This window comes from Podarcis muralis, chromosome 14 (assembly GCF_964188315.1).
Source record: "Podarcis muralis chromosome 14, rPodMur119.hap1.1, whole genome shotgun sequence".
In the NCBI taxonomy this organism is placed as follows: domain Eukaryota; kingdom Metazoa; phylum Chordata; class Lepidosauria; order Squamata; family Lacertidae; genus Podarcis; species Podarcis muralis.
This window is the reverse complement of record NC_135668.1, coordinates 12,657,418-12,678,666: the sequence shown is the minus strand read 5'-3', so window position 1 is coordinate 12,678,666 and position 21,249 is coordinate 12,657,418. Positions and strand designations below refer to the sequence as shown.

Sequence of the window (21,249 nt, the reverse complement as noted above, 5' to 3'; positions counted from 1 at the left end):
CGTGTTGCTGCCCCCCGCCAGAACCTCCTGTGAAAGGGACACTTGAAGAAGGGCCTCAGATGATGATTGCAAAGCCCAGGTCAGTTCATGTGGGGAGAGGTGGACCTTGAGGTACTGGAGTCTTGAGCTGCACAAGGCTTTGTTGGTGAAAACCTGGGGGAAAATTGATAGGCGGTTGTGCCAGAGCTGGCATTATGTGTTCAGATTGCCCTGCTCTGGTCAACAATTTGGCTGTTGAATTCTGCACCAGCTGCGGTTTCCAAATGGTCTCTAAAGGCAGCCCAATGTATAATGCATGCCTGTTGTCCAACCTGGAGGTTTACTTTCAATATTTATATAATACTTGGTAATGCAAGCTTCTCCAGACTTTCCCCACCCTGCTTTTCTTAACCATTGTACAATAGGCTAGTTTCTACACACATTTTCTATCCTCCATCCTGGCAAACAAGAGGAATTATCAGAGTTCAAGGTTACATTCCAGCGAGGTGAAAACACTCATGGAAGGCGTGAAGGTGTTGCGTGGGGAGGAGTGGGCTTCAGAGGGTCAGAGACAGATGCCACCGGATCTAAGATTTCTCATTCCCGCCACAGAAAAAGGAAGCCATGTTTTGATTAGGGCTCAGCCACTATGAAAACTTTGGGTCAAACCTAGCCCCATACTACCTATCTCCCCAATTGCCCAGCTCAGAAACGGGGTGTAGATGAGCCCCAGGTCTTTTTGAGATTTGCCCTGCCATGTCAAATTAGTCCTCCAGCAAATCTAGTTGCTGACCAGTTTATAGAGACAACCAATTATAAATCCCGGTCTTGTCTACATCTGTGTACCTCAAGTTGCAGCACTAAAATAAGACCAGGAGGTTCATTTGATTCGCAGGTGAATTGTTTGGGTAGGGAGGAGGCCAATTTGGAATTTCAGTGACAGGGTGAACCTCTTTACAGATGAAGTCCAGCTCTAGAGAACAAAGCTGTGAGACTGGGGGTTGGGTTGGGTTGGGGGAATGCAAATTCCACCACCTCCTTCAGCAATTAGAAGTATGAGAAGTGCCAGCTTATTATTTTCAAAACCAGTCGTTGAACAGAAACGACTGCGAGCCACTCCATAGCAAGCATATTTTCAGCCCACTACAAATCACCCAGAGACTTTGCAGCTTATCATAACAAACAGCTGTATTTACTCTTACCTTGCCTAAGTTATTATGCTCCACAGCAATCTCTCGAAAGAAGAAATACACAAAGTTCCCGTATTCAATGGCATGAAGGAAATGGGGCTCTGAAAGATTCAAGGAAGAGGAGATCTATGTTGGGAGGATTTTGCTTGGTGAAAAAAGGAGGTGCCTTGCTACATCTGGGTTAACAGCCCAATATGGCATGAGAAAGAGGCCTGGGGTTGCAGCCAACCAAGTATTACTCAGAGTAGACCCAATGGCATGACTAACTTAGGTCCATTCATTTCAATGAGTCCACTCTGAGTGAAAGTTGGTTGGAAACTTTGTAATGGCCACTATGCTAGCACAGGGGTGAGCAACCTAAGGCCAATAATAATAATAATAATAATAATAATAATAATAATAATAATAATAATAATAATAATAATAATAATAATTTATTATTTATACCCCGCCCATCTGGCTGGGCTTCCCCAGCCACTCTGGGCGGCTTCCAAAAGAATATTAAAATACTATAATACATCAAACATTAAAAGCTTCCCGAAACAGGGCTGCCTTCAGATGTCTTCTAAAAGCCTGGTAGTTGTTGTTCTCTTTGACATCTGGTGCGAGGGTGTTCCACAGGGAAGGTGCCACTACCGAGAAGGCCCTCTGCCTGGTTCCCTGTAACTTGGCTTCTCGCAGTGAGGGAACCGCCAGAAGGCCCTCGGCGCTGGACCTCAGTGTCCGGGTAGAATGATGGGGGTGGAGACGCTCCTTCAGGTATACTGGGCCAAGGCCATTTATGACTTTAAAGGTCAGCACCAACACTTTGAATTGTGCTCGGAAACGTACTGGGAGCCAATGTAGGTCTTTCAAGACCAGTGTTATGTGGTCTCTGCGGCCGCTCCCAGTCACCAGTCTAGCTGCCGCGTCCTGGATTAGTTGTAGTTTCCGGGTCACCTTCAAAGGTAGCCCCAGGTAGAGTGCATTGCAGTAATCCAAGCGGGAGATAACCAGAGCAGAAGTGGCCCATGGAGGTTATTTAACTGGCCCACAAGCCACCCCTGAACCGAGCTGCCTGCCCGCGCACTGCGCTAAACTGCAGTGCTGAAAATTGCGTCTACGCAGACACCAAAAATCGTGGGCACGCACACGCGATCCAGCACACAGAGGGATCCTGCGGGACCGATCCGGCCCAGGAAAGATAAACCTTGCCGACCCCTGTCTAGCACAACATCACAACAGTGAATTTTAGGCAAACGATAAAGCATTACTGACACTGTGCAGGTGCGGCTCGGGAAAGCATTAGAAAACCCCATGTAAGAATAAGAGACCATCATTTTTTTTAAAGGAAGCTCTTCCAAGAGCTGCTGGCACATCACAGAAGTTCAGAGTTATTCTGTCAGAAACAAATCACCACCATAGGATCTCAATGGAAGAGGAATGCATAAAGTTGTCTCATACCATGTTTAAGGGGAAGGACTGGAGCTCAGCGGTACTGGAACACATCCTTTGCATGTAAAAGGTCACAGGGTCAACCCCAGGCACCTCCACGGAGGACTGGAAATGAACCTTCTATGTACACCAGGAAAGTTGCTGGCAATGCAGATCAGGGGTAGCAAACATTGTGCCTTCCAGATGTTGTTGGACTCCAAATCCCATCAGCCCCAGCCAACATGGGATGATATTAGCTGTAGTCCAAAAATATTTGTAAGGCACCACACTAGCTATGCCTGGTGTAGACAACTCTGAATTAGATGGACCAATGGTCTGAACTGGAGTAGTTTTCTATGTTGGAGTTAGACCATTGGTTCATCTAGCCCAGTGATGGCCAGCTGTAACTGGCACCAGCTCTCCAGAAGGCAGTATTACAGAGATGAGGAACCCATGACTTCTCTATATGATTTCAATCACCCAATTCCCATCAGCTCCAACCAACATTGGCCCAATGGTCAGGGATGATGGGAACTGCGGTCCAGGAACATCTGGAATACCAAAGTCCCCCATTCCTGCAGTATTGGCTCTGCCAACATTTATGCTACTGCAGAGGAAGGAAAACAGCATTCAAATAAACCTGGCACATACCAGACCAGCTACTACTTCCTTTTTGCAATGAAGGGGGATGGGGGTGCATTTCCTTCAGAGTAAAGAATGTCTGCATACACCCAAAAGAGGGACAAACCTATCAGATCGAGTGTATGATACTGTGGTTAGAGTCTTGGACCAAGAATTGGGCAGCCCATAGTCAAGTCCCAGCTCAGCCATGAAGCACACAAAGTGGTATGGTTTCAGTTAATTTATCAATTGCCTTCTCAACCACCATCTCAAGGGGATTTGCACATCAAACACATTTAAAAGATGTTCAAAACAGTTAAAATCTGTGATCTTGGGCCAGTCACTACTTTTTGGCTTAATTGCCTGGGGAACCCTAGAGTTCCTTGGAGGAAAGGTAGGGTATATACCATATTTTTCGCTCTATAGGACGCATCCAAGCATAGGACGCACCAAGATTTTAGAGGAGGAAAACAAGTAAAAAATAGTCTGAATCAAATCATTGCAGCTGCCTTGCCTCATGGAACCAGTGCAAAAGGAGGAAATGCCGGGAATTACCCGCACAATAAGCTGGGGAAGGGGCAGTCCCCATCCTTCTGGCACATTGTAAATCTAGCAGAGTAAGAGCTGCTTACACGTAGCTGAGCTTGTCAGGGCTTTATGGGGCTCCCCCAGCCAGCCCGGCCAGTGTCGGGGCTGAAGGAGGAAGATGGGGGTTTCCCCAGCCACCCCGGCCAGTGTCGGGGCTGAAGGGGGAAGCCCGGGGTTTCCCCATAAAGCCCCAGCATCCCCAAGCTAGAACAGCGAGACGGAGCACTGCGCAGCGCTCCGTCTCGCTGTTCTGGCTTCGTGGATAGCCTTTCAAGGGGTCAGTGCACACCGACCCCTCTCACTCTCCAGGCTTCAAGCGAAAGCAACGTGTAGCCTCCGGAGCGCGGAGGGAGTGCTCCCTCTGCGCTTTGGAGGCTTCGCGTTGCTTTCGCTGAAGCCAAGGAGCCTGCATTCACTCCACAGGACGCACAAACATTTCCCCTTCATTTTTGGAGAGGAAAAAGTGCGTCCTATAGAGCGAAATATACGGTAATGGGAGGAATCAATGGGTCCAGCCTGTTCCATGTGCCTCTCACGGGATGCTCTCTTGCAGCAGCTCACTAGAAAGCTCTCTTAAGGCTACAGGCATTACATCCTTCATTAGTGTTACAAACAGGCTGCTGTTGCAGCTGCTATGCAGATCTGGTGCGTACGGATGCCAAAGTGTATCCTGTAGTTACAAAGTGAAATCCACTATTCAAGGCACTTTAGGACATCCAAGTACAGATGGAGTTGAGCTTCAATGAATGTGCAGACTTTAATGTCGGCTAATGGACTGTAAAAAGGCCTCCGAGGAATTGTATTGCAGCTCCGGCCTTTTGTTACTACAGCTTCATTCATTAACTTATTGCGGATTGGGGGGTGGGGGTGGGTGGGAAAGGGTTTCATTCCTGGGCCAGATCTTTTGCTGGATGAAGACAAAAAGAAGAAGTGGGCTTTGGGTTGTGCTCCACTGAAAGGAGAATATATGCTCACAGCCATGGAGCTTGCCCCGATTCTTTTTCACACACCCACAAACTGCAGCTGGTTACATATAATTTCAGATCCTTCATGCCACGTATCGGGACGTGGGTGGTTGTAGCTCTTTCATTTAATAGAATTTACAGAAGAAAAAGATGCAATTTTAATTTTATGGGCAACTGTATATAGAATTATATCAAATTTTGATATAACTAATTCAGAGCAATCTTATACATGGCTACTCAGAAGTAAGGCCCGCTGAAATCAATGGTACTTTCCCCTAGGATTGGAGTCTTAAGGGGCTAAATAAGTTATTCCCAGACTGCGTACTGGGACAGAGATTAGAGAATTTACCACTATGCCTATTTTAGATTCACTTCAGTTAAATGCTATGTTTGAACCTGCACAAACTGTGTTTAGTTTTAGCTATGGTTTGTTTGAAGCAAGACAACTTCAAACCATAGTTTACAAAGCAAAGTTTGTGCTTCAACCCATTGAAGTTATCATTAACCATGGTACAGGTGGTTCGGATGCAGTGCTTGAATTCATTGATTGAAATCTGCAGTGAAAGCTTCTGATCTCTGCATGGCTGTGTCAGAAGAGGGAGGGAACGAGGAGCATGGTCCCAAGACTTGTGCACGTAACCATAAACAATGGTTAGGTCCAAACAAATCAGTGAGAAAAATCAAACTAGTATACGAGTGTACCTCCAATTTTTATTTTTAAATGTGCCTCAGTCCTCAAAGAGTGAACTAAAGATTTGAACACTGAGAAAGTCTAATCATCAGCAAAAAGAGTGATTGCTTTGTAATTATTGGGTTAAACGAAATGGAGAATATCACCACTTCACAATGCACACAATCTCCAGCTAGGGGCCTACAAAGACATTACAAGCTGCAATTATTAGTATTTCACTATAAGTACCTTTAATCCACTTGGAGTCGTATTTTATTGTTCTCAATGCCGACCCGTCCCCCATGCTTCGGTAAATTACCGCATCACTTGCCAGAAAATCTGCAACCGTTGCAGAATAGAGTTTGCCATCTGAAACAATAGAACAAATGAGGCATTTAGTATCCATTTTAATTCTGAGTAACCTCTTATCATTTTTGTATTCTTCGGGCCACGGGGGTTATGCAGACACCAGAGGCTGGAACAATCCAGCTCCCTCTTGGGTGGTCAGGCTCTGAAAGTTGGCATTCCTTCGTTGCAATCGTTTCACAGACATGGAATCCATCTGTTTGGACTGCATGATGCAGCCTCCCCCAAACTGGTGCCCACCATATGTTTTGGCTTACGTAAGAGTGCACAAACGAGACCCAAAATATGAAAACGGTACTGTATTGAACTCTAACGTATATATTTTAAAAAATGCTACACTGAAACAACAGGGGATGAAAAATATATTAGAAGACAAAGCACTGGTTGAAAGTCCATTTCAACTAATTAGTCCTTTTCCATCCTGTCCGTTTAAATCTGGTATCCTTGGGATTACCGTATTTTTAGCTCTATAAGACGCACCAGACCATAAGACGCACCTAGTTTTGGGTGGAGGAAAACAAGAAAAAAATAATTCTGAATCACAGAAGCCAGAACAGCAAGAGGGATCTGGCTTCTGGGATAGCCTCTTGCTGTTCTGGCTTCTGGGACAGCTGAGCGAAGCCTCTTCAGGGCAGTGGGATGAAGGCTCCCCCGGCCCCAAAGATGCTTCATGCAGCGAAGCCAGGACAGCAAGAGGGATCGCTGCACAGTGATCCCTTTTGCTGTCCTGGCTTATGGGATAGCTGCGTGCAGCCTCTCCTGGGCAGCGGGATGAAGGCTCCCCCTTCTGAAGGCAGCCCTTTTCCCTTCTCGGGGAAAAGCCCCCAAGAGCCGCACACACGCTCCATGCGTCTCTTTAAAGGGAGCGCTGAGCAGAGCCTCCCACCTGCATTCGCTCCATAAGACGCACACACATTTCCTCTTACTTTTTAGGAGGGGAAAAGTGCACCTTATAGAGCGAAAAATACGGTAAATGCCGTTTTGGCCCACTATCATACAGGCTCCCTCATTGTTTGAATATCATCCTTCGTTTACAGAAGACGAGCCCTTCTATATCAGGCCAATGGCTCACGAGTCCAGCATCCTGGTAAACTAGGTAATTGTGGGAAGCAGTGCTGTGCGGTCAGTGGTCTAGGGGGACAAGGCTAGGGGAACGTCCCCTACACGCTCCTGGAAAATCAGAGTATTAAAGTATTAAAGCCGGATGCCTCTTTCCCAAAGCCAAGGAAGGTTCTGCCCAGCTTAGGGAGGGAGGGACGATGCTCCAACGGGGAGAGAGGCTCAATGCTCACACATGTGATGTTGCCCTCACAAACAGGTGCCTCTGGCCCTAACCGTTCCCCCGCGAAAAGTTTCAGCACATGCCGCTGATGGTCAGGGGTAATGGGAGCTGTGGTCCAATGGTATATGGAGGGCACCAGGTTGGGGCCATTGGTCAGAGGGGGCACTTGGAATGGGCTTCTCAAACTCTTTTTGCTTAACTGACCATTGGCCATGCTGGCTAAGGCTGATGGGAAAGGCAAGTCAAGCAACATCTGTTGGGACTTCCCTGGGTCAAATTAGTCAAATGAAACCTTACGTTCAATCTTATAATAATTATATTGAAAAGCATAGTGCATTTAAAATGTACTGGTGTCATAAAGTACAGGAAAATGTAAATCCACACATTTTATTAGGTATGTTATAATGGATCCTTGTATAATTATATAGAGACTTTATGCAGATCAAGAAAACAATATATATTATAAGCTTCCATTAACATACTTTTCATTACTTCACTTTCATTCTCTTGGATTAATATTGCCTATTGTTTATATGTGAAATAATAAACAACATCTTATGACCAATGAAGAAAGGTGCCTTTGATTAAAATCGGTTTCTCTCTCTCTTTCTCCGTGGACAGACAGGCAGAATGCAGCAACATAGAAAAAAGCTACAGAGGGCAACCACCATCTTAGAAGAAGCATTCTCTCCTGTGAGAAAAAGGTATGCATCTTTTAAGATAATGCCTACTGCCTCATTTAGCGAAGCCTAGGGACACAGGAAGGGACATGGGTGGCGCTGTGGTTTAAACCACAGAGCCTAGGGCTTGCCGATCAGAAGGTTGGTGGTTCAAATCCCTGTGATGGGGTGAGCTCCCATTGCTTGGTCCCTGCTCCTGCCAAGCTAGCAGTTCAAAAGCACGTCAAAGTGCAAGTAACTAAATAGGTACTGCTCTGGCGGGAAGGTAAACAGCATTTCCATGCGCTGCTCTGGTTCGCCAGAAGCGGCTTAGTCATGCTGGCCACATGACCTGGAAGCTGTCTGTGGACAGAAACCGGCTCCCTCAGCCCATAGAGCGAGATGAGCGCCGCAACCCCAGAGCCATCCACGACTGGACCTAACGGTCAGGGGTCCCTTTACCTTTAAGCATACAAAACTGTAGCATCCTCACAACGTATCAATGACTGATAGATAGATAGATAGATGATAGATAGATAGATAGATAGATAGATAGATAGATAGATAGATAGATGTATATGTGCCTCATCTAAAAACAAAGGGTTGTCTTCAATTTAGCACCAAGTCAAGGTCACTTAGTGGCATACTTGTGCTGGCGAAATGTTTTGTTATTGTGCAAGAAATTGTCTAAACAGGTTTGCTGGCAACTTTGTTGCACAATAGACCGCGCAGTGAGTTTTTGCTGGTGCAATTTCCCCAAAATGAAAACTCACCTGTCTGCCCGCTCAAGATCCCTTGCGCTAGTGGATGGAGAATGTGGGATGCAACCCAAGGAATCAGAGCCACCCAGTCCACCAGCCCCTGGGAATTCCAGAGGTAGAACATACAGTGGTACCTCGGGTTAAGAACTTAATTTGTTCCAGAGGTCCGTTCTTAGCCTGAAACTGTTCTTAACCTGAGGTACCACTTTAGCTAATGGGGCCTCCCACTGCCACCGTGCCACCCAATTTCTGTTCTCATCCTGAAGCAAAGCTCTTAACCCGAGGTACTATTTCTGGGTTAGCGGAGTCTGTAACCTGAAGCGTCTGTAACCTGAAGCGTCTGTAACCTGAGGTACCACTGTGCTCAACAGATGACTGCCCAGCCTTTGCTTGAAGACACACACTAAGGAGAACCTCTACCACTCCTTTTCTAATTAGAAATGCCATCCTCCGCTCCTCCACAAATCTGTGCAGAGTCAATTGATTCATGAATCAATTAACAGTGCAGTTCTACTCAAACATATGCCCCATTTAAGCTATAGGATTGCAATGTAAGATTTCTTCAGTCTGTTGAAAGCCCTACTTGCAAATGGAAGTGTGAGCAGGATTCTCTCCTCCACCCCAATCATAACTTAATTAAAAGTTGATCGAACCACCAGGGCTCCAGAAAAAGAAACTACTTTGGGGCCCAGAACTGTTCCAGGACAGGGGTGTGTGTCATTTAGTCATCTCAACCTAAACCAGTTGACAATGTGATTACTAATTTCCCAAAAAGATGCATTAGACTTTAAAGAAAAAAACCCTCTGCAGAGGCACATTGATGTGATACAATTTCTTTAAGCTTTCTCGAAAATCTCCCATCCTCTCCGCACCACTCTCTGTATCATTTTTCACCAGGATTCATGAGAGAAAATGTTCTTACCAGCAAAGAGGGCGACATTGGTTTGCCTGGCGTCGAACGGGCACCTGGCTAAGCCGCTGAATTCTTCTCCATCGTACTCCAAGGTATTCAGCTGTGGAAGAAAAATAAATTGTTTGGCGGTGTCACATCAAGCTCTGCAGGATGCGTGATTTTTTTTGGGGGGGGGGAGCAATGCTGCTTTGCATACACCATCATTCACTCTGTCAGACTTGATCTAATCTTCCATTTAATGCTTAAGAACCGGTCCTCAAGGAGCTGTGCAAAGGACGATAGCTTTTACATCCACAAGGCTATGCGTCATGATGTCTGTATGTGACCTCCAGGTTCAGGGAGGCAGAATGCCACTAAATTATCAGCGCTGGGGAACAACAGTGGGAGAAAATTTCATTCAGTCCACATTTTTAAGCAAACTAACCTAATTCACATCTTCCACTCCAAATATCTGGGGCTGGAACGTAATAATCCTTGGGATTTTGCATCCCTCCAAATTTTGTGATACAGGGTTGTATCCGATGCTACTCAGAGCAGAACCATTGAAATTAATGAACCTAAATTAGTATGACCATTAACTTCAATGGGTCTACTCTGAGGAGGATTAGCACTGGATCAACTCTACTCTGAGGAGGATTAGCACTGGATCAACCCCCCGTTCTCAGCTCGACACCAAATGAAGACCACGTTTTTATTGCTACAGTCAATGACCAGCACTAAGGAAACAAAATACGAAGCAGGTAACACACATTAACTGAATGTGTATAACAGAGTAAAAGAGAATAAAATTAGGTAAGGCAGACAAAAAACAACACAGAGTAAAATAAAATGGGCATCATAATCCTCTCATCAACTCCAAGTGTCTGGGATCAGTTCCTGGCTGTCTGCCGCAACACAGCCCTTGGTCAAACTGGGATGCAAGTTGATTCGAAAGAAGGACATAAAATGCATCTGATCATCCTGGAAAATTTGATGAAGATTTTTACACTAGTCACTGTAAAAGGAGCAGTACAGGAGATTGGAGGGTTTAGATCCTACCTTTCAAGGAAACGATTCTCAAATGCAGATCACAACAGGCTGCAATAACACAAAACGTAAATCCTCACCCCAGGAGCCTTTAGTCCTCAGACCTGGTGCCAGAGGTCAGAACAGCTTTCTCGCCATTGGTTCTGCAACCAGCATGGAACAGAGCTTTCTGCAGTGATGAGCCACTAGGTAAAGGTAAAGGGACCCCTGACCATTAGGTCCAGTTGTGGCCGACTCTGGGGTTGCGGCGCTCATCTCGCTTTATTGGCCGAGGGAGCCGGCGTACAGTTTCCGGGTCATGTGGCCAGTATGACTAAGCTGCTTCTGGTGAACCAGAGCAGCTCACGGAAACGCCGTTTACCTTCCCACCGGAGCGGTACCTATTTATCTACTTGCACTTTGATGCGCTTTCGAACTGCTAGGTTGGCAGGAGCAGGGACCGAGCAATGGGAGCTCACCCCGTTACGGGGATTCGAACCGCCGACCTTCTAATCGGCAAGTCCTAGGCGCTGTGGTTTACCCCACAGCGCCACCCGCGTCCCTTGATGAGCCACTAGTCATGGCTAAAAAACAACTGCCAGCCCTGCTTGCTGATGTGCTCCCTGGTTCACATCACGTCCAGCCAGATCAGCAGGGCTTTGGCTGAGGATTGCTCATAAAAGTGAACCAGTGTGTCTAGAATGCTAGATTAGGGCCTGGGACTCCAAGGTTGAATTCCCCACTTAGCTATGAAGCTCACTGGGTGAACAGAGATAGCTTAACAGGTGCTGATGGGCTCCAACTCTCATCAACACCAGCTGGTTGTGGACTACAACTCCCATCGTCCCTGGTTATGGACCATGCTAGCTGGGGTTGATCAGGTACACTGGCTAATTCTGGGCCGGTTCCTATCAAGTCAGCCTCATATATCTCACAAGAGGGAAGAGAACCATGAACACCACCCTCATCTCCTTGGAGGCGATGATGAGGAAGATACCCACAAGAGAAGCTTTTGTCTTAGTGCACTGAGGTCCTTACCCTAAGGTAGCGGCACATGGGGTTAAATGCATTGGTTCCACAGACAAACACCATCTCATCATTCCTGGGGACAAAGACTTTAATAAAATTATGGCATTCGTCCTGGAAAAGAAGAAGAGAGACTGGTTTATGTTACCATTTACTCACAAATATGGTTTGTTTATTAGAGAAGTGGAATGTCGAGATGACAAATTTTGAATGACACAAGAACAAAACTAAAAGAGATAAAAATTCAAAAGATCCTGACATTTATATTGCAACATCCCTGTTTCTGAGTGTGATTTATTATGAACACACACACACACACACACACACACACACACACACACACACACACACACACATTTTATATACCACTTAATCAGAAGAACCTGTAAGCCGCTTACATAAAAATATAAAGTGGTTGTCGCTTTGACAACAAGTACAACATAATAAAAGTGAGTGAACATTGATAAAATCAACAGTTTTAAATGAATATGCACAATAAAATTACATGTCTAGGTAGGTTTGCATAAGCAAAAGAGGTTTTAGGGGATGTCATAAACAGTACAGCGAAGGAGCCTGCCTGATATCATCAATCGGCAGGGAGTTCCAAAGTGAAAGCACTGCCATACTAAAAGATTTGATTTCTTGCACGTTGGCTGACACTTGTCAAAATGCCAGTTCTATATATGAAGGGGTTGAGTGAGCACATAGGGGATAAGGTCTTCAAGAAAACTGAGCCGAAACTGTTATGGGGTTCATATACTAACAGCAACACCTTGAATTGTAACCTGTTAGAACTTGGACTTCTAATAGATCAGCAGGATGTGTGTAGATCTTTGAGCACAGCGCTGACAAAATCTCACTCCTGCCAGGAATTGTGCTGCAATAACTGCAGTTTCTGTACCAGCGTAAGAGAAGGTACACATGGTGTGTATTGCAGTAATCCAGTCTTGGGAGTTGGTTATGCCTGGAGTACTGAGGAAAAAGCTACCAAGGGCCAGGAGGAGACACAGTTATCATATCAGCTGAAGCAGACAACAGATGCTCTTATATACTGAGGCCACCTGAGCATTCAGGGGCAAAACTGGATCCAGGAGACTCCCCAGAACTGGAAAAGATGCCCCCAGTTACATAAAATGCAAATTCTTGTGTCTGTAAGTAGAATCCAAGTCCCATCTCCACGATACATTTAAAGCAGTATCATATCACTTGAAACAGGCAAAGAATCCTAGGAACTGTATGTATGTATTTTTTCATTCACTAATACGGCTTGATTGTAAGGGGAAAAAACCAGTGCAGTTGTTTGTTATGGGTGCAAAGAGTTGTTAGGAAACCTCACAGAGCTGCGGTTCCCAGAGTGGTTTAACACAATCAATCCCTCTTTCCGGGGGTTTCTGGGAATTGTAGTTCTGTGAGGGGAATAAGCACCGTTAATAAACTACAGTTCCCAGAATTCTTTGGGGGCAGCAATGACAGCTTAAAAATGACATGATACTGCTTTGAACATACTATTCAGATGGGGCCTCATTCATTATCAGTTGTACATTGGCTACCAGCCCAACTTTTAAAAACATAAACAAGGATTTAAATATTTTTTCTGCTTAAAAAAAAAGGTGTATGGGGGAGGGGAACGACAAAACGTACTTTGTGTTTTCCCTTCATGGCGCAGTTCTCTCTGTCCTGTTGCCTTGACCGCCATGTTAATTTCTGTTCCAATAAAATGAAGAAATGAAAATAAGAACATTCTAATGTTTAATGTAGAATTATTATTATTGTTTCTTTTTTAAAACAACAACAACAACAACCACCCCCAAATTAAGCTGTTTTTCCAATACCTTGCTTGGAGCAACTTCTCCCTTTGGAATGTCGTTCAAGTTCACAGTGTAAACTTGATCCCTGTAAGAGCAGAGGAAAAATAAGAATAAGACACTATCAAATCCCCTCAACTCACTGAGAATGAACATCCAAATAGGAAACGAACATTTACTCTCAACACACCAGGTCTGAGAGCGTTTATGAAGGACTACACACATGAAATGGACTTTATATTGATGTAGATTACAGAGGTCAGCTGTGAGAATGGACTAACATCAAGAGAAGGATGAAGAGGAGGTTAAAGAAGAATGAAGTACCGTATTTTTTGCACCATAACACTCACTTTTTTCCTCCTAGAAAGTAAGGGGAAATGTCTGTGCGTGTTATGGAGGAAATGCCTACGGGTGGCATGCCTACGGATTTTTCTCCTCTAAAAACTACGTGCGTGTTATGGTCGGGTGCGTGTTATAGAGCGAAAAATACGGTAATTCTTCATCAGGAAGCAATCAACATATGTTTGCAACAGGAGTGGGAAACCTATTTTTTAAAAAAGAAATTGTATTAAATTTAAATAATTTGGACCGATACGTATTAATTTGGAAAACCAATAAATAATAATATTTATATAAAAGAGAATGACTAACCAAATAGCACCTGCCTAGTTCTGTTAAATGGGGATACTGTGCCACTGGGATTATGAAGGAGGACTTCATAATGGCACCAAAGCTCACTTACTGGGGTGACTATCTTGCAGAAGGACCCTTTCTGCTATGCCATAGAGAAGGCCCATAGTGAAGAATAAGTGCAGAACAACAGTCACACATTTATTTTAAAGTCAAATAGTTTTCTCAGTTATCAAGAACCGAGTTAAATACTAGTTAAATTTTTAAAAATCCAGTTATCCCAGGGCACCAATTGGGCAGAATAGCAGAAGGCAAGTCTGCATTTACTACTGATGAAGCAATTGGGTAAACTACTGTCAACTGGGTAAAATAATGTCTGTATGAGCTTGCTTGCTTTTCCATAAGTTAATGGGACAGAGAACAAAAATGGGGAAAAACGAAAACAAACAATTCAGATAGCGGCCAGGAATACCCCTCAAAGGAGTTTGACCCCACAACTCCCTCTCCCTGCAGCTGCAGTTCTGGAACAGATCCATAAAACCTCCACACCATATAGCTGGGTCATACTACACTGGGAGGAGAAGCATTTGGGAATCAACTACGGATGGAAGAATATGTCAATTTGGCTTCTGTCAGTTTCTCATTTCATTACAGTTCTCCTCATTTGTGCCACGATTCATGCAGAGATTTGCCACTTTTCAAAAAATACATTTTTTGAAAAATTGTCCGCATTTTAGTGCTAATTTCCCCGAATAAACACAATTTCCGACCATTTTTCACATTTTCTCAAGCCATTAAATAATGCACTTTAGCATGTTATTTTCAGCCAATACATAGGTTTTTATGCATGCTTTTACCATAATCTAAGGGGTTTGGGGACACATTACTTGCATCTTTATAAATTTGAAAAAGTGCACATTTTGGAGGCATTCCGGTTCGTTTATTGTTTCAGAAAGTGAGAATTAGGCAAGTTCCCCTTTAATTGCCAACTTAATTGCATTTCTCCTCCTTCCCTAGTACCAAGGACACCTACTCAAGGGAGGCAGTTGGCAGTGCCAGGGACTGATACACTCGCACATACCTGGTTTCTAGTCTAGAAATGTTTGTCTCATACTTGCATTACCATTTAACCCTATTGGGGTTCTTGGGGGTATCTGTATGAACCCTGTTCAAAAGAGGTGGCTGAATTAGATGGTCTGATCTAGCAGGGCTTCTCTTCTGTAATATATTGTGTCCCTCTCCCTCTGTGCATTCATTTCCCCCTTCCAATTCTATTTCCCGATCCCATTCTCTACAGATTACTTTTAAACAAGGTGCACAGATTAAATGCAAAACCAACCAGGGCAGGGGTGGGTAGGAGGGAGGGAGAGAGAATTTTAATTTAATCAACTGACTGCGGGAAAATTACCTGCCAGCAATATAAAGTGTGTCTCGAATTTTCAACATCAGTTGAAAGTCCAGCCTATGCTGGGATTCATTGCCTGAAGGGCGTCCTTTAAATACTGGATATTGCCTTGAATCTGCAAGTAAAAATGGGTTACGCCATCACTCAGGATTATAGAGCTAAAGAATCAATAGACAACATTGATTAGCTGTATATACTGGGAGCAGAAGGCTTAAACTAAATTCCTTGCATAATGCGCTGAATATAAATGAATAAATAGCAGGAACTCTGCAAACACGCTTTAAAACAAACAAACTTGAACTTACTGCACACTTTTGAATGCTATTATTGTTATTATTATTATTATTATTAATGATGGAATTGCCTAATAAGTGAAAAGCCAAGTCAATCTCAGAAGGGACAACTGCTTTCCCTCAACAACAACAACAAAATAAATGGCAAGTTTGTTCCCGCTGGTTACTCACAGTGGTAGTCGACAACATTAATAGGGTCGTCGTCTTCTGGGAAGCTGACGGCAGCACTTCGGGAGGCGGTCAATAGCATCACGCAAGCAGAAAGCAGCAAGAGCCTCATGACTGGTGTGTATGGAGGGTGTAGAATGAGCCACTTGGTGATACTATTTACCTGCAGGGTTTAAAAAAACAAAAAAAACCCTCTCAAAATAACAATAAAACACACAGAGGGAGGTTGATTCTACTTCAATGCCCGGAGCCAATGAGCGACTCCTTAATTCACACTTTATGCTAGTGAAGATTGTGTAAATTATGTTGCATGAAAGGTCTCTTTGTGTTTGTCGACAGAAAAACTGCTATGTGACAGCCCTGATTAAAACTTTTCTGCGACATATTGACATTTGCTAATTTTTGAGCTAAATTTACAAGTGGGTTTCTTTTCTGGAGGGAGCTGACGAATGTCACCCCGGCTGAATCACAAGGATTGCAAACAGAACATGCAGCCTTGCTGACTTGGCAGGAAGATTGTTAACGTTGGGATTAGAATATTAATTAAACTGCAATCTCTTTCCCTTCTCCAACTAATTGCCACATGGTACCCAATAAAGCCTTTGCCTGTAAGTTAACCAAAGCTCCTTTACAAAATTCAAGACACATCCAATCCATGTAAACTCCAAGCCAAGTTTTTATTTTTACCTGGGGTGGGGGTGGCGATTCTCTGTAAGAGTATTTTCTTGTTCCAAATTATCATTTGAATACTTAATATCCCAGGTCGCCTAACAAAACTGAGCTAGATGACCAAACTTGTGCGTTTCACAAATCAACCACCTCAGTTTATGCTAGAGCTGCAACAATTGTTGTTTTGCCCTGCAAAACATAAGGAATATAGGAAGCCGCCATAAAACAGGTCAGATTATGCAACTTGCTAGACCAATACTGTCTACTCTGACCAGCAGAGGCTGTCCAGGCTCTGAGACTGAAATCTTTCCCATTATCTGCTACCAGATCCTTTTATGGTGCAGCATTTTCAGAAGACATTTGGAGGAGAAGAGGCCTGTTGCTATTAGTAACTGGAAGCAATTGATGCTATTGTGCATTTTAAATGATTGCATTTTTATGGATTCTTATCTACCTGTTGTGACTTTGGCCTATGCAAAGGGCAGTATATAAATCATCTAGATAAATAACTAGAAAGGGCATGGATTGAACCTGGAACATTATGAACACAGAAAGCTGCTCTGTACAGAGCTGGACAATTGGTCCATGTAATAATAATGATGATGCCAAATTATTATATGCTGCCCAACTGACAGGGCGGCTCCAGCCACTTTGGGTGGCTTCCAACAAATTAAAACATCAAACCCAGTAAAAGATTAAAAACTTCCCTATAGGGGGCCTTCAGATATCTTATAAAATAGTTCTTTGTTTCCTTGATATCTGATGGGAGGGCATTCCACAGAGCGGGCGCCACCACCAAGAAGGCCCTCTGCCTGGTTCCCTATAGCTTTACTTCTGAGGAAACCTCCAGAAAGCCCTTGGAGATGGATCTCAGGGCTGAACGATGGGGAAGGAAATGGCTTTGGCCCAGGTATACAGGGCCAAAGCCGCTTAAGGCTTTTAAGGTCAGCACCAACATTTTGAATTGTGCTCGGAAATGTACTGGGAACCAATGCAGATTGATGTTACATGGTCCCAGCAGCTGTTCCCAGTCACCAGTCTTGCAGCCACATTCTGGATTAGTTGTACTTTCTGGGTCACCTTCAAAGGTAGTAAAGGTAAAGGGACCCCTGACTATTAGGTCCAGTTGTGGACGGCTCTGGGGTTGTGGTGCTCATCTCGCTTTATTGGCCGAGGGAGCCGGCGTACAGCTTCCGGGTCATGTGGCCAGCATGACTAAGCCACTTCTGACAAACCAGAACAGCGCACGGAAACACCATTTACCTTCCCACCGGAGCGGTACCTATTTATCTACTTGCACTCTGACGTGCTTTTGAACTGCTAGGTGGGCAGGAGCTGGGACCGAGCAACGGGAGCTCACCCCGTTGCAGGGATTCGAACCGCCGACCTTCTGATCGGCAAGCCCTAGGCTCAGTGGTTTACGGGCTAGTTCAGTACTGACTGGCAGTGGCTTTCCAGAGTATGAAAGGTCTGAGAATTTTTCCAAGGGTATAATGGGGAAAATGTTCTGCTAGGCAACCTGGTCTCAAGCTGTTTAGGGCTTTTATGTGATAAAACCTTGATTGAAGCTCAGTACCTAACAGGCAGGCAAGTGCAGATCTTTCACCATGGGTGTAATACGTGTATAGCCTTGAGCATGCTAGCTGCTGCATTCTGCACTGGCTACAGCTTATTAAACAAGTGCAGCCCTATACATAGTGTATTACAGTAGCGTTACCATGGGGCTACCAATGCGTGAACCAAAGTAGCCTGATTATTCCTATCCAGGAATGGACATCAAAACAAAAACTGGTAGTGGGTGCTCCCTGTCACCAAGGCCACTTGGACCTCCAGTGACAGAGCTGACTCCAGGCACACTGTGTACCTGCTCCATCACAGGGTGTGCAACCACATCCAAAACAGGCAATACCTAGATCCAGAGATCCCCCACTCTCAGGGTCTCTGTCTTGCTAGGATTGTCTCAGTTAATTAGCCCTCATTCAGCCAGTCTTCAGAGATCATCATCATCATCATTTTTAATTTATATACCGCCTTTCTATCTTACAATACTCAAGGTGGTTGACATGCTGAAGAAACAAAAAATGTACATCTTGTAACAATCTAATGCAATACAAAAATGTGATAATAAAACATAACTTTAAAATAGGCAACCGCCATCAAAAAAGTAACATTCAACAATCATTAGAATAGTATAAAATAATAATATCAACATATAAAAGTTAAACAGAAATCCACTCAACAGTTACAATAATATCTAAACTATAAGCAATAAAACGGCAAGCCACAGTACATAAAACAATACAATACACATTGAGAAGCAGAGGGTAGAGCAAGGCAGGTGGAAGGAGGCCTTGCCTGATGGGAGTCTCTCCCCTCAATTGGAGGGGATTGCAATTGGAGTTCAGCAACATCCCCTCAATTGGAAGGAATTGCAATTGGAGTTCAGCAACATCTGGAAAGCTACTGGTTCACTATTCCTGTGTTGGTCCATTTGTGCCTTCAAACCCAGTGTCTAAGCTACTGTGTGGACAGGCAAGGTACACAGCCTTTAATGAAATTCTTAAGCCTGACTCCTAGATCCCCCACTCAATTTTAGCTGAATCACACACCTCTTATAGTCTTCTAAAAATGGTAGCTAAGGAGAGATGGTCTGTGATTTGAGCAGTGTGTAAAAATGCAGAGGGGAAAAGGGGTCAACATTTGTAAAGCGTACAATTGGAAAACTTTCGTAATCCCTCCCCCCCCCCAGATGAGCACTGGTTTACAAGACTATTCACGGGAATGCAGGATGTGATTCTAGACCTGGCTACCATTGCAAGCTTGAGCTCATCCCAGTCCTTAATTGATTTCTGGGCCGGCTTGCTTGAATGAGGTCATTTTGGAACCAGCCCGGATGGGGGTACTACTTGGCAAAGCAAATTGAGAGGGAGTTCTTAGCCATTAAGAGCTGACCCGAAAAAGATGCAATTTCTAACTGTTAATGATGTTTCTGCATCACAGGTCCACCAGTCCAGAACTGATGGGCTGCCCTCTTTGCCAAGATTGATGAGCAGCGGTGGCTAACAGACACTAATGATTCCTGGCATTTTCCCTCTGCTCTTCCCCGTCCCGACAGCCTCCCATGATGAAGCATCTAACATTAAATTGCTAATGAATAAACGTAAACAAACCAGAAGGACTAAGCTGGAAGGAGAAAGAAACAGCACAACCCAAATGCAACCAAACACAAGGTATTTTGTAACACAACCGTTTCAGAGTGGGAGGCAATAAAGCACATAAGAAGGACTCTGCTGTCCTTCTCTGGGACAGAGAGACCTTTTCGGTCCAAGGGTGACATTTCCTTCCAGGGGCCACAAGCCAGTGATGGATGCGGCCAGAGTCAAAAATGGGCAGAGCAACTGGTGTGGTCTTAGCTTTGCACATGCAAAATTCCAGTAATGCAAAAACCATGCACACACACACACACACACTTTTCTATCCTCCATGAGGAATGATCACAGTTCAAAGACACATGTCAATCATGTCAGCAAAACACTCAAGAAGGGTGTGGAGGGGACCAAGTGTGGGGAGAACCTGGGGAGAAAGAATGGTCCACTAAGAGTCCTGGGGGTCGGACAGATAGGCCGGGACAGCTTTCCTGTGCATCAGCTGAGCAGCCTCAACAAGCCTCTGGCTTGCAAGGAGACCCTCCTCAGAGCCTGAAGAGGGTGTCCTCTTTGGACTCCAAGGAGGGTCTCTGCATGAGCCGGAGGGGCAACAGGACTTCCTCAGTTGACATGCAGGGCAGTGGCTGTTGCTACTGCTGCACCACCCCACATGCCAGCTGTTAGGCAGGGAGGCTGAGCACCCTCAGCAAAGCTCCACTGGCCCACCAGCTCATGAGGAGAGCCTCTGCAGAGCCCTAAGAGGTCCTTTTTGGGCTCCAGGGTGGGTCTCCGCAGGAACCAGGAGGGCTCTCTAGGGTCCACCCCATTTTACTGCACTTTGCGTATGGGCACAGGGGTTCAGAACATGACCCCCCAGAATAAATGGAGACTAATCTGTACAGGAAATCTAAAAAGGCAACTGCCTACCTGATGAAACTTTGAAGAGCTTTGCTCTGTGGCTAAAACAATAACAACAACAACAACACTACTATAAAATTTATATACCACTTGATTTTAAAAAAACAAATCTTGGTGGTTAAAAACCCTCTCAAATAACAGCAACAGAAGGTCCTAGGATGAGTTGCAGCATTATAGAATACAGTATTAAAAAGTTGAAAGCAAATCACAATTTCAACTAGAGTCGGTTCTAATATTGTGTCTGTGTATTGATAATAATCAGCTAAATAGTTTGAGGATCTATACAACTTTGTAACATGCAGAAAACAGCATTCTCAGAGAAATCAAAGACTGGAACTGAGGGAAGCCGGGGTGGGGTGGGGGGGTTGTGTGGGAGGGTGGGGGGAGGGAGGAAAAATGGGGGGGGGGAATAATGTTGGGTATGTGGGGGATAATATGTTTTGTTTTAATTTTGAATTTAAAAAGTTTTTTTTTTAAGTAATAATAATATTGTGTGTGTGTGTGCGCGCGCATGCGTTTAGTACCAACAGGGAAATGACTTCCCCCATTTTGCAGGAAAAGGACGAAATATTCTGCACTCCATTTCACAGCCGCAGCCCTGGATAGTAATATTGATAGACCTCAAAGAGTTGTTCTGAGATTTACTGAGAATAATGTATCACTTGGAAGGACAGCATAAATACCATCCTGGTTGCCTAAAGAGAACAACAAGGCCTTGTGAAATTCTCATCGAGGCAGTTACCTGCATCAGCACAAAACCCGCAGGTCAGTTTCTCT

General features: G+C 44.5%; 1 protein-coding gene across 12 annotated transcripts in view; it reads right to left on the bottom strand.

Moving 5' to 3' along the window:
• Positions 1 to 21,249, bottom strand: part of SEMA6D (semaphorin 6D) — a 254,875-nt gene that overhangs the window by 24,743 nt on the left and 208,883 nt on the right. For all 12 annotated transcript variants that reach the window (XM_028706505.2, XM_028706511.2, XM_028706508.2 and 9 more), the window contains 8 exons: positions 15,743 to 15,902; positions 15,282 to 15,393; positions 13,271 to 13,331; positions 13,080 to 13,142; positions 11,451 to 11,552; positions 9,417 to 9,507; positions 5,676 to 5,795; positions 1,182 to 1,270 (listed from right to left, as the gene is read on the bottom strand). In XM_028706505.2, the coding sequence (XP_028562338.2) occupies positions 1,182 to 1,270; positions 5,676 to 5,795; positions 9,417 to 9,507; positions 11,451 to 11,552; positions 13,080 to 13,142; positions 13,271 to 13,331; positions 15,282 to 15,393; positions 15,743 to 15,851 (747 nt within the window). In that variant the 5' untranslated portion in view covers positions 15,852 to 15,902. The remainder of the gene's footprint in view (positions 1 to 1,181; positions 1,271 to 5,675; positions 5,796 to 9,416; positions 9,508 to 11,450; positions 11,553 to 13,079; positions 13,143 to 13,270; positions 13,332 to 15,281; positions 15,394 to 15,742; positions 15,903 to 21,249) is intronic.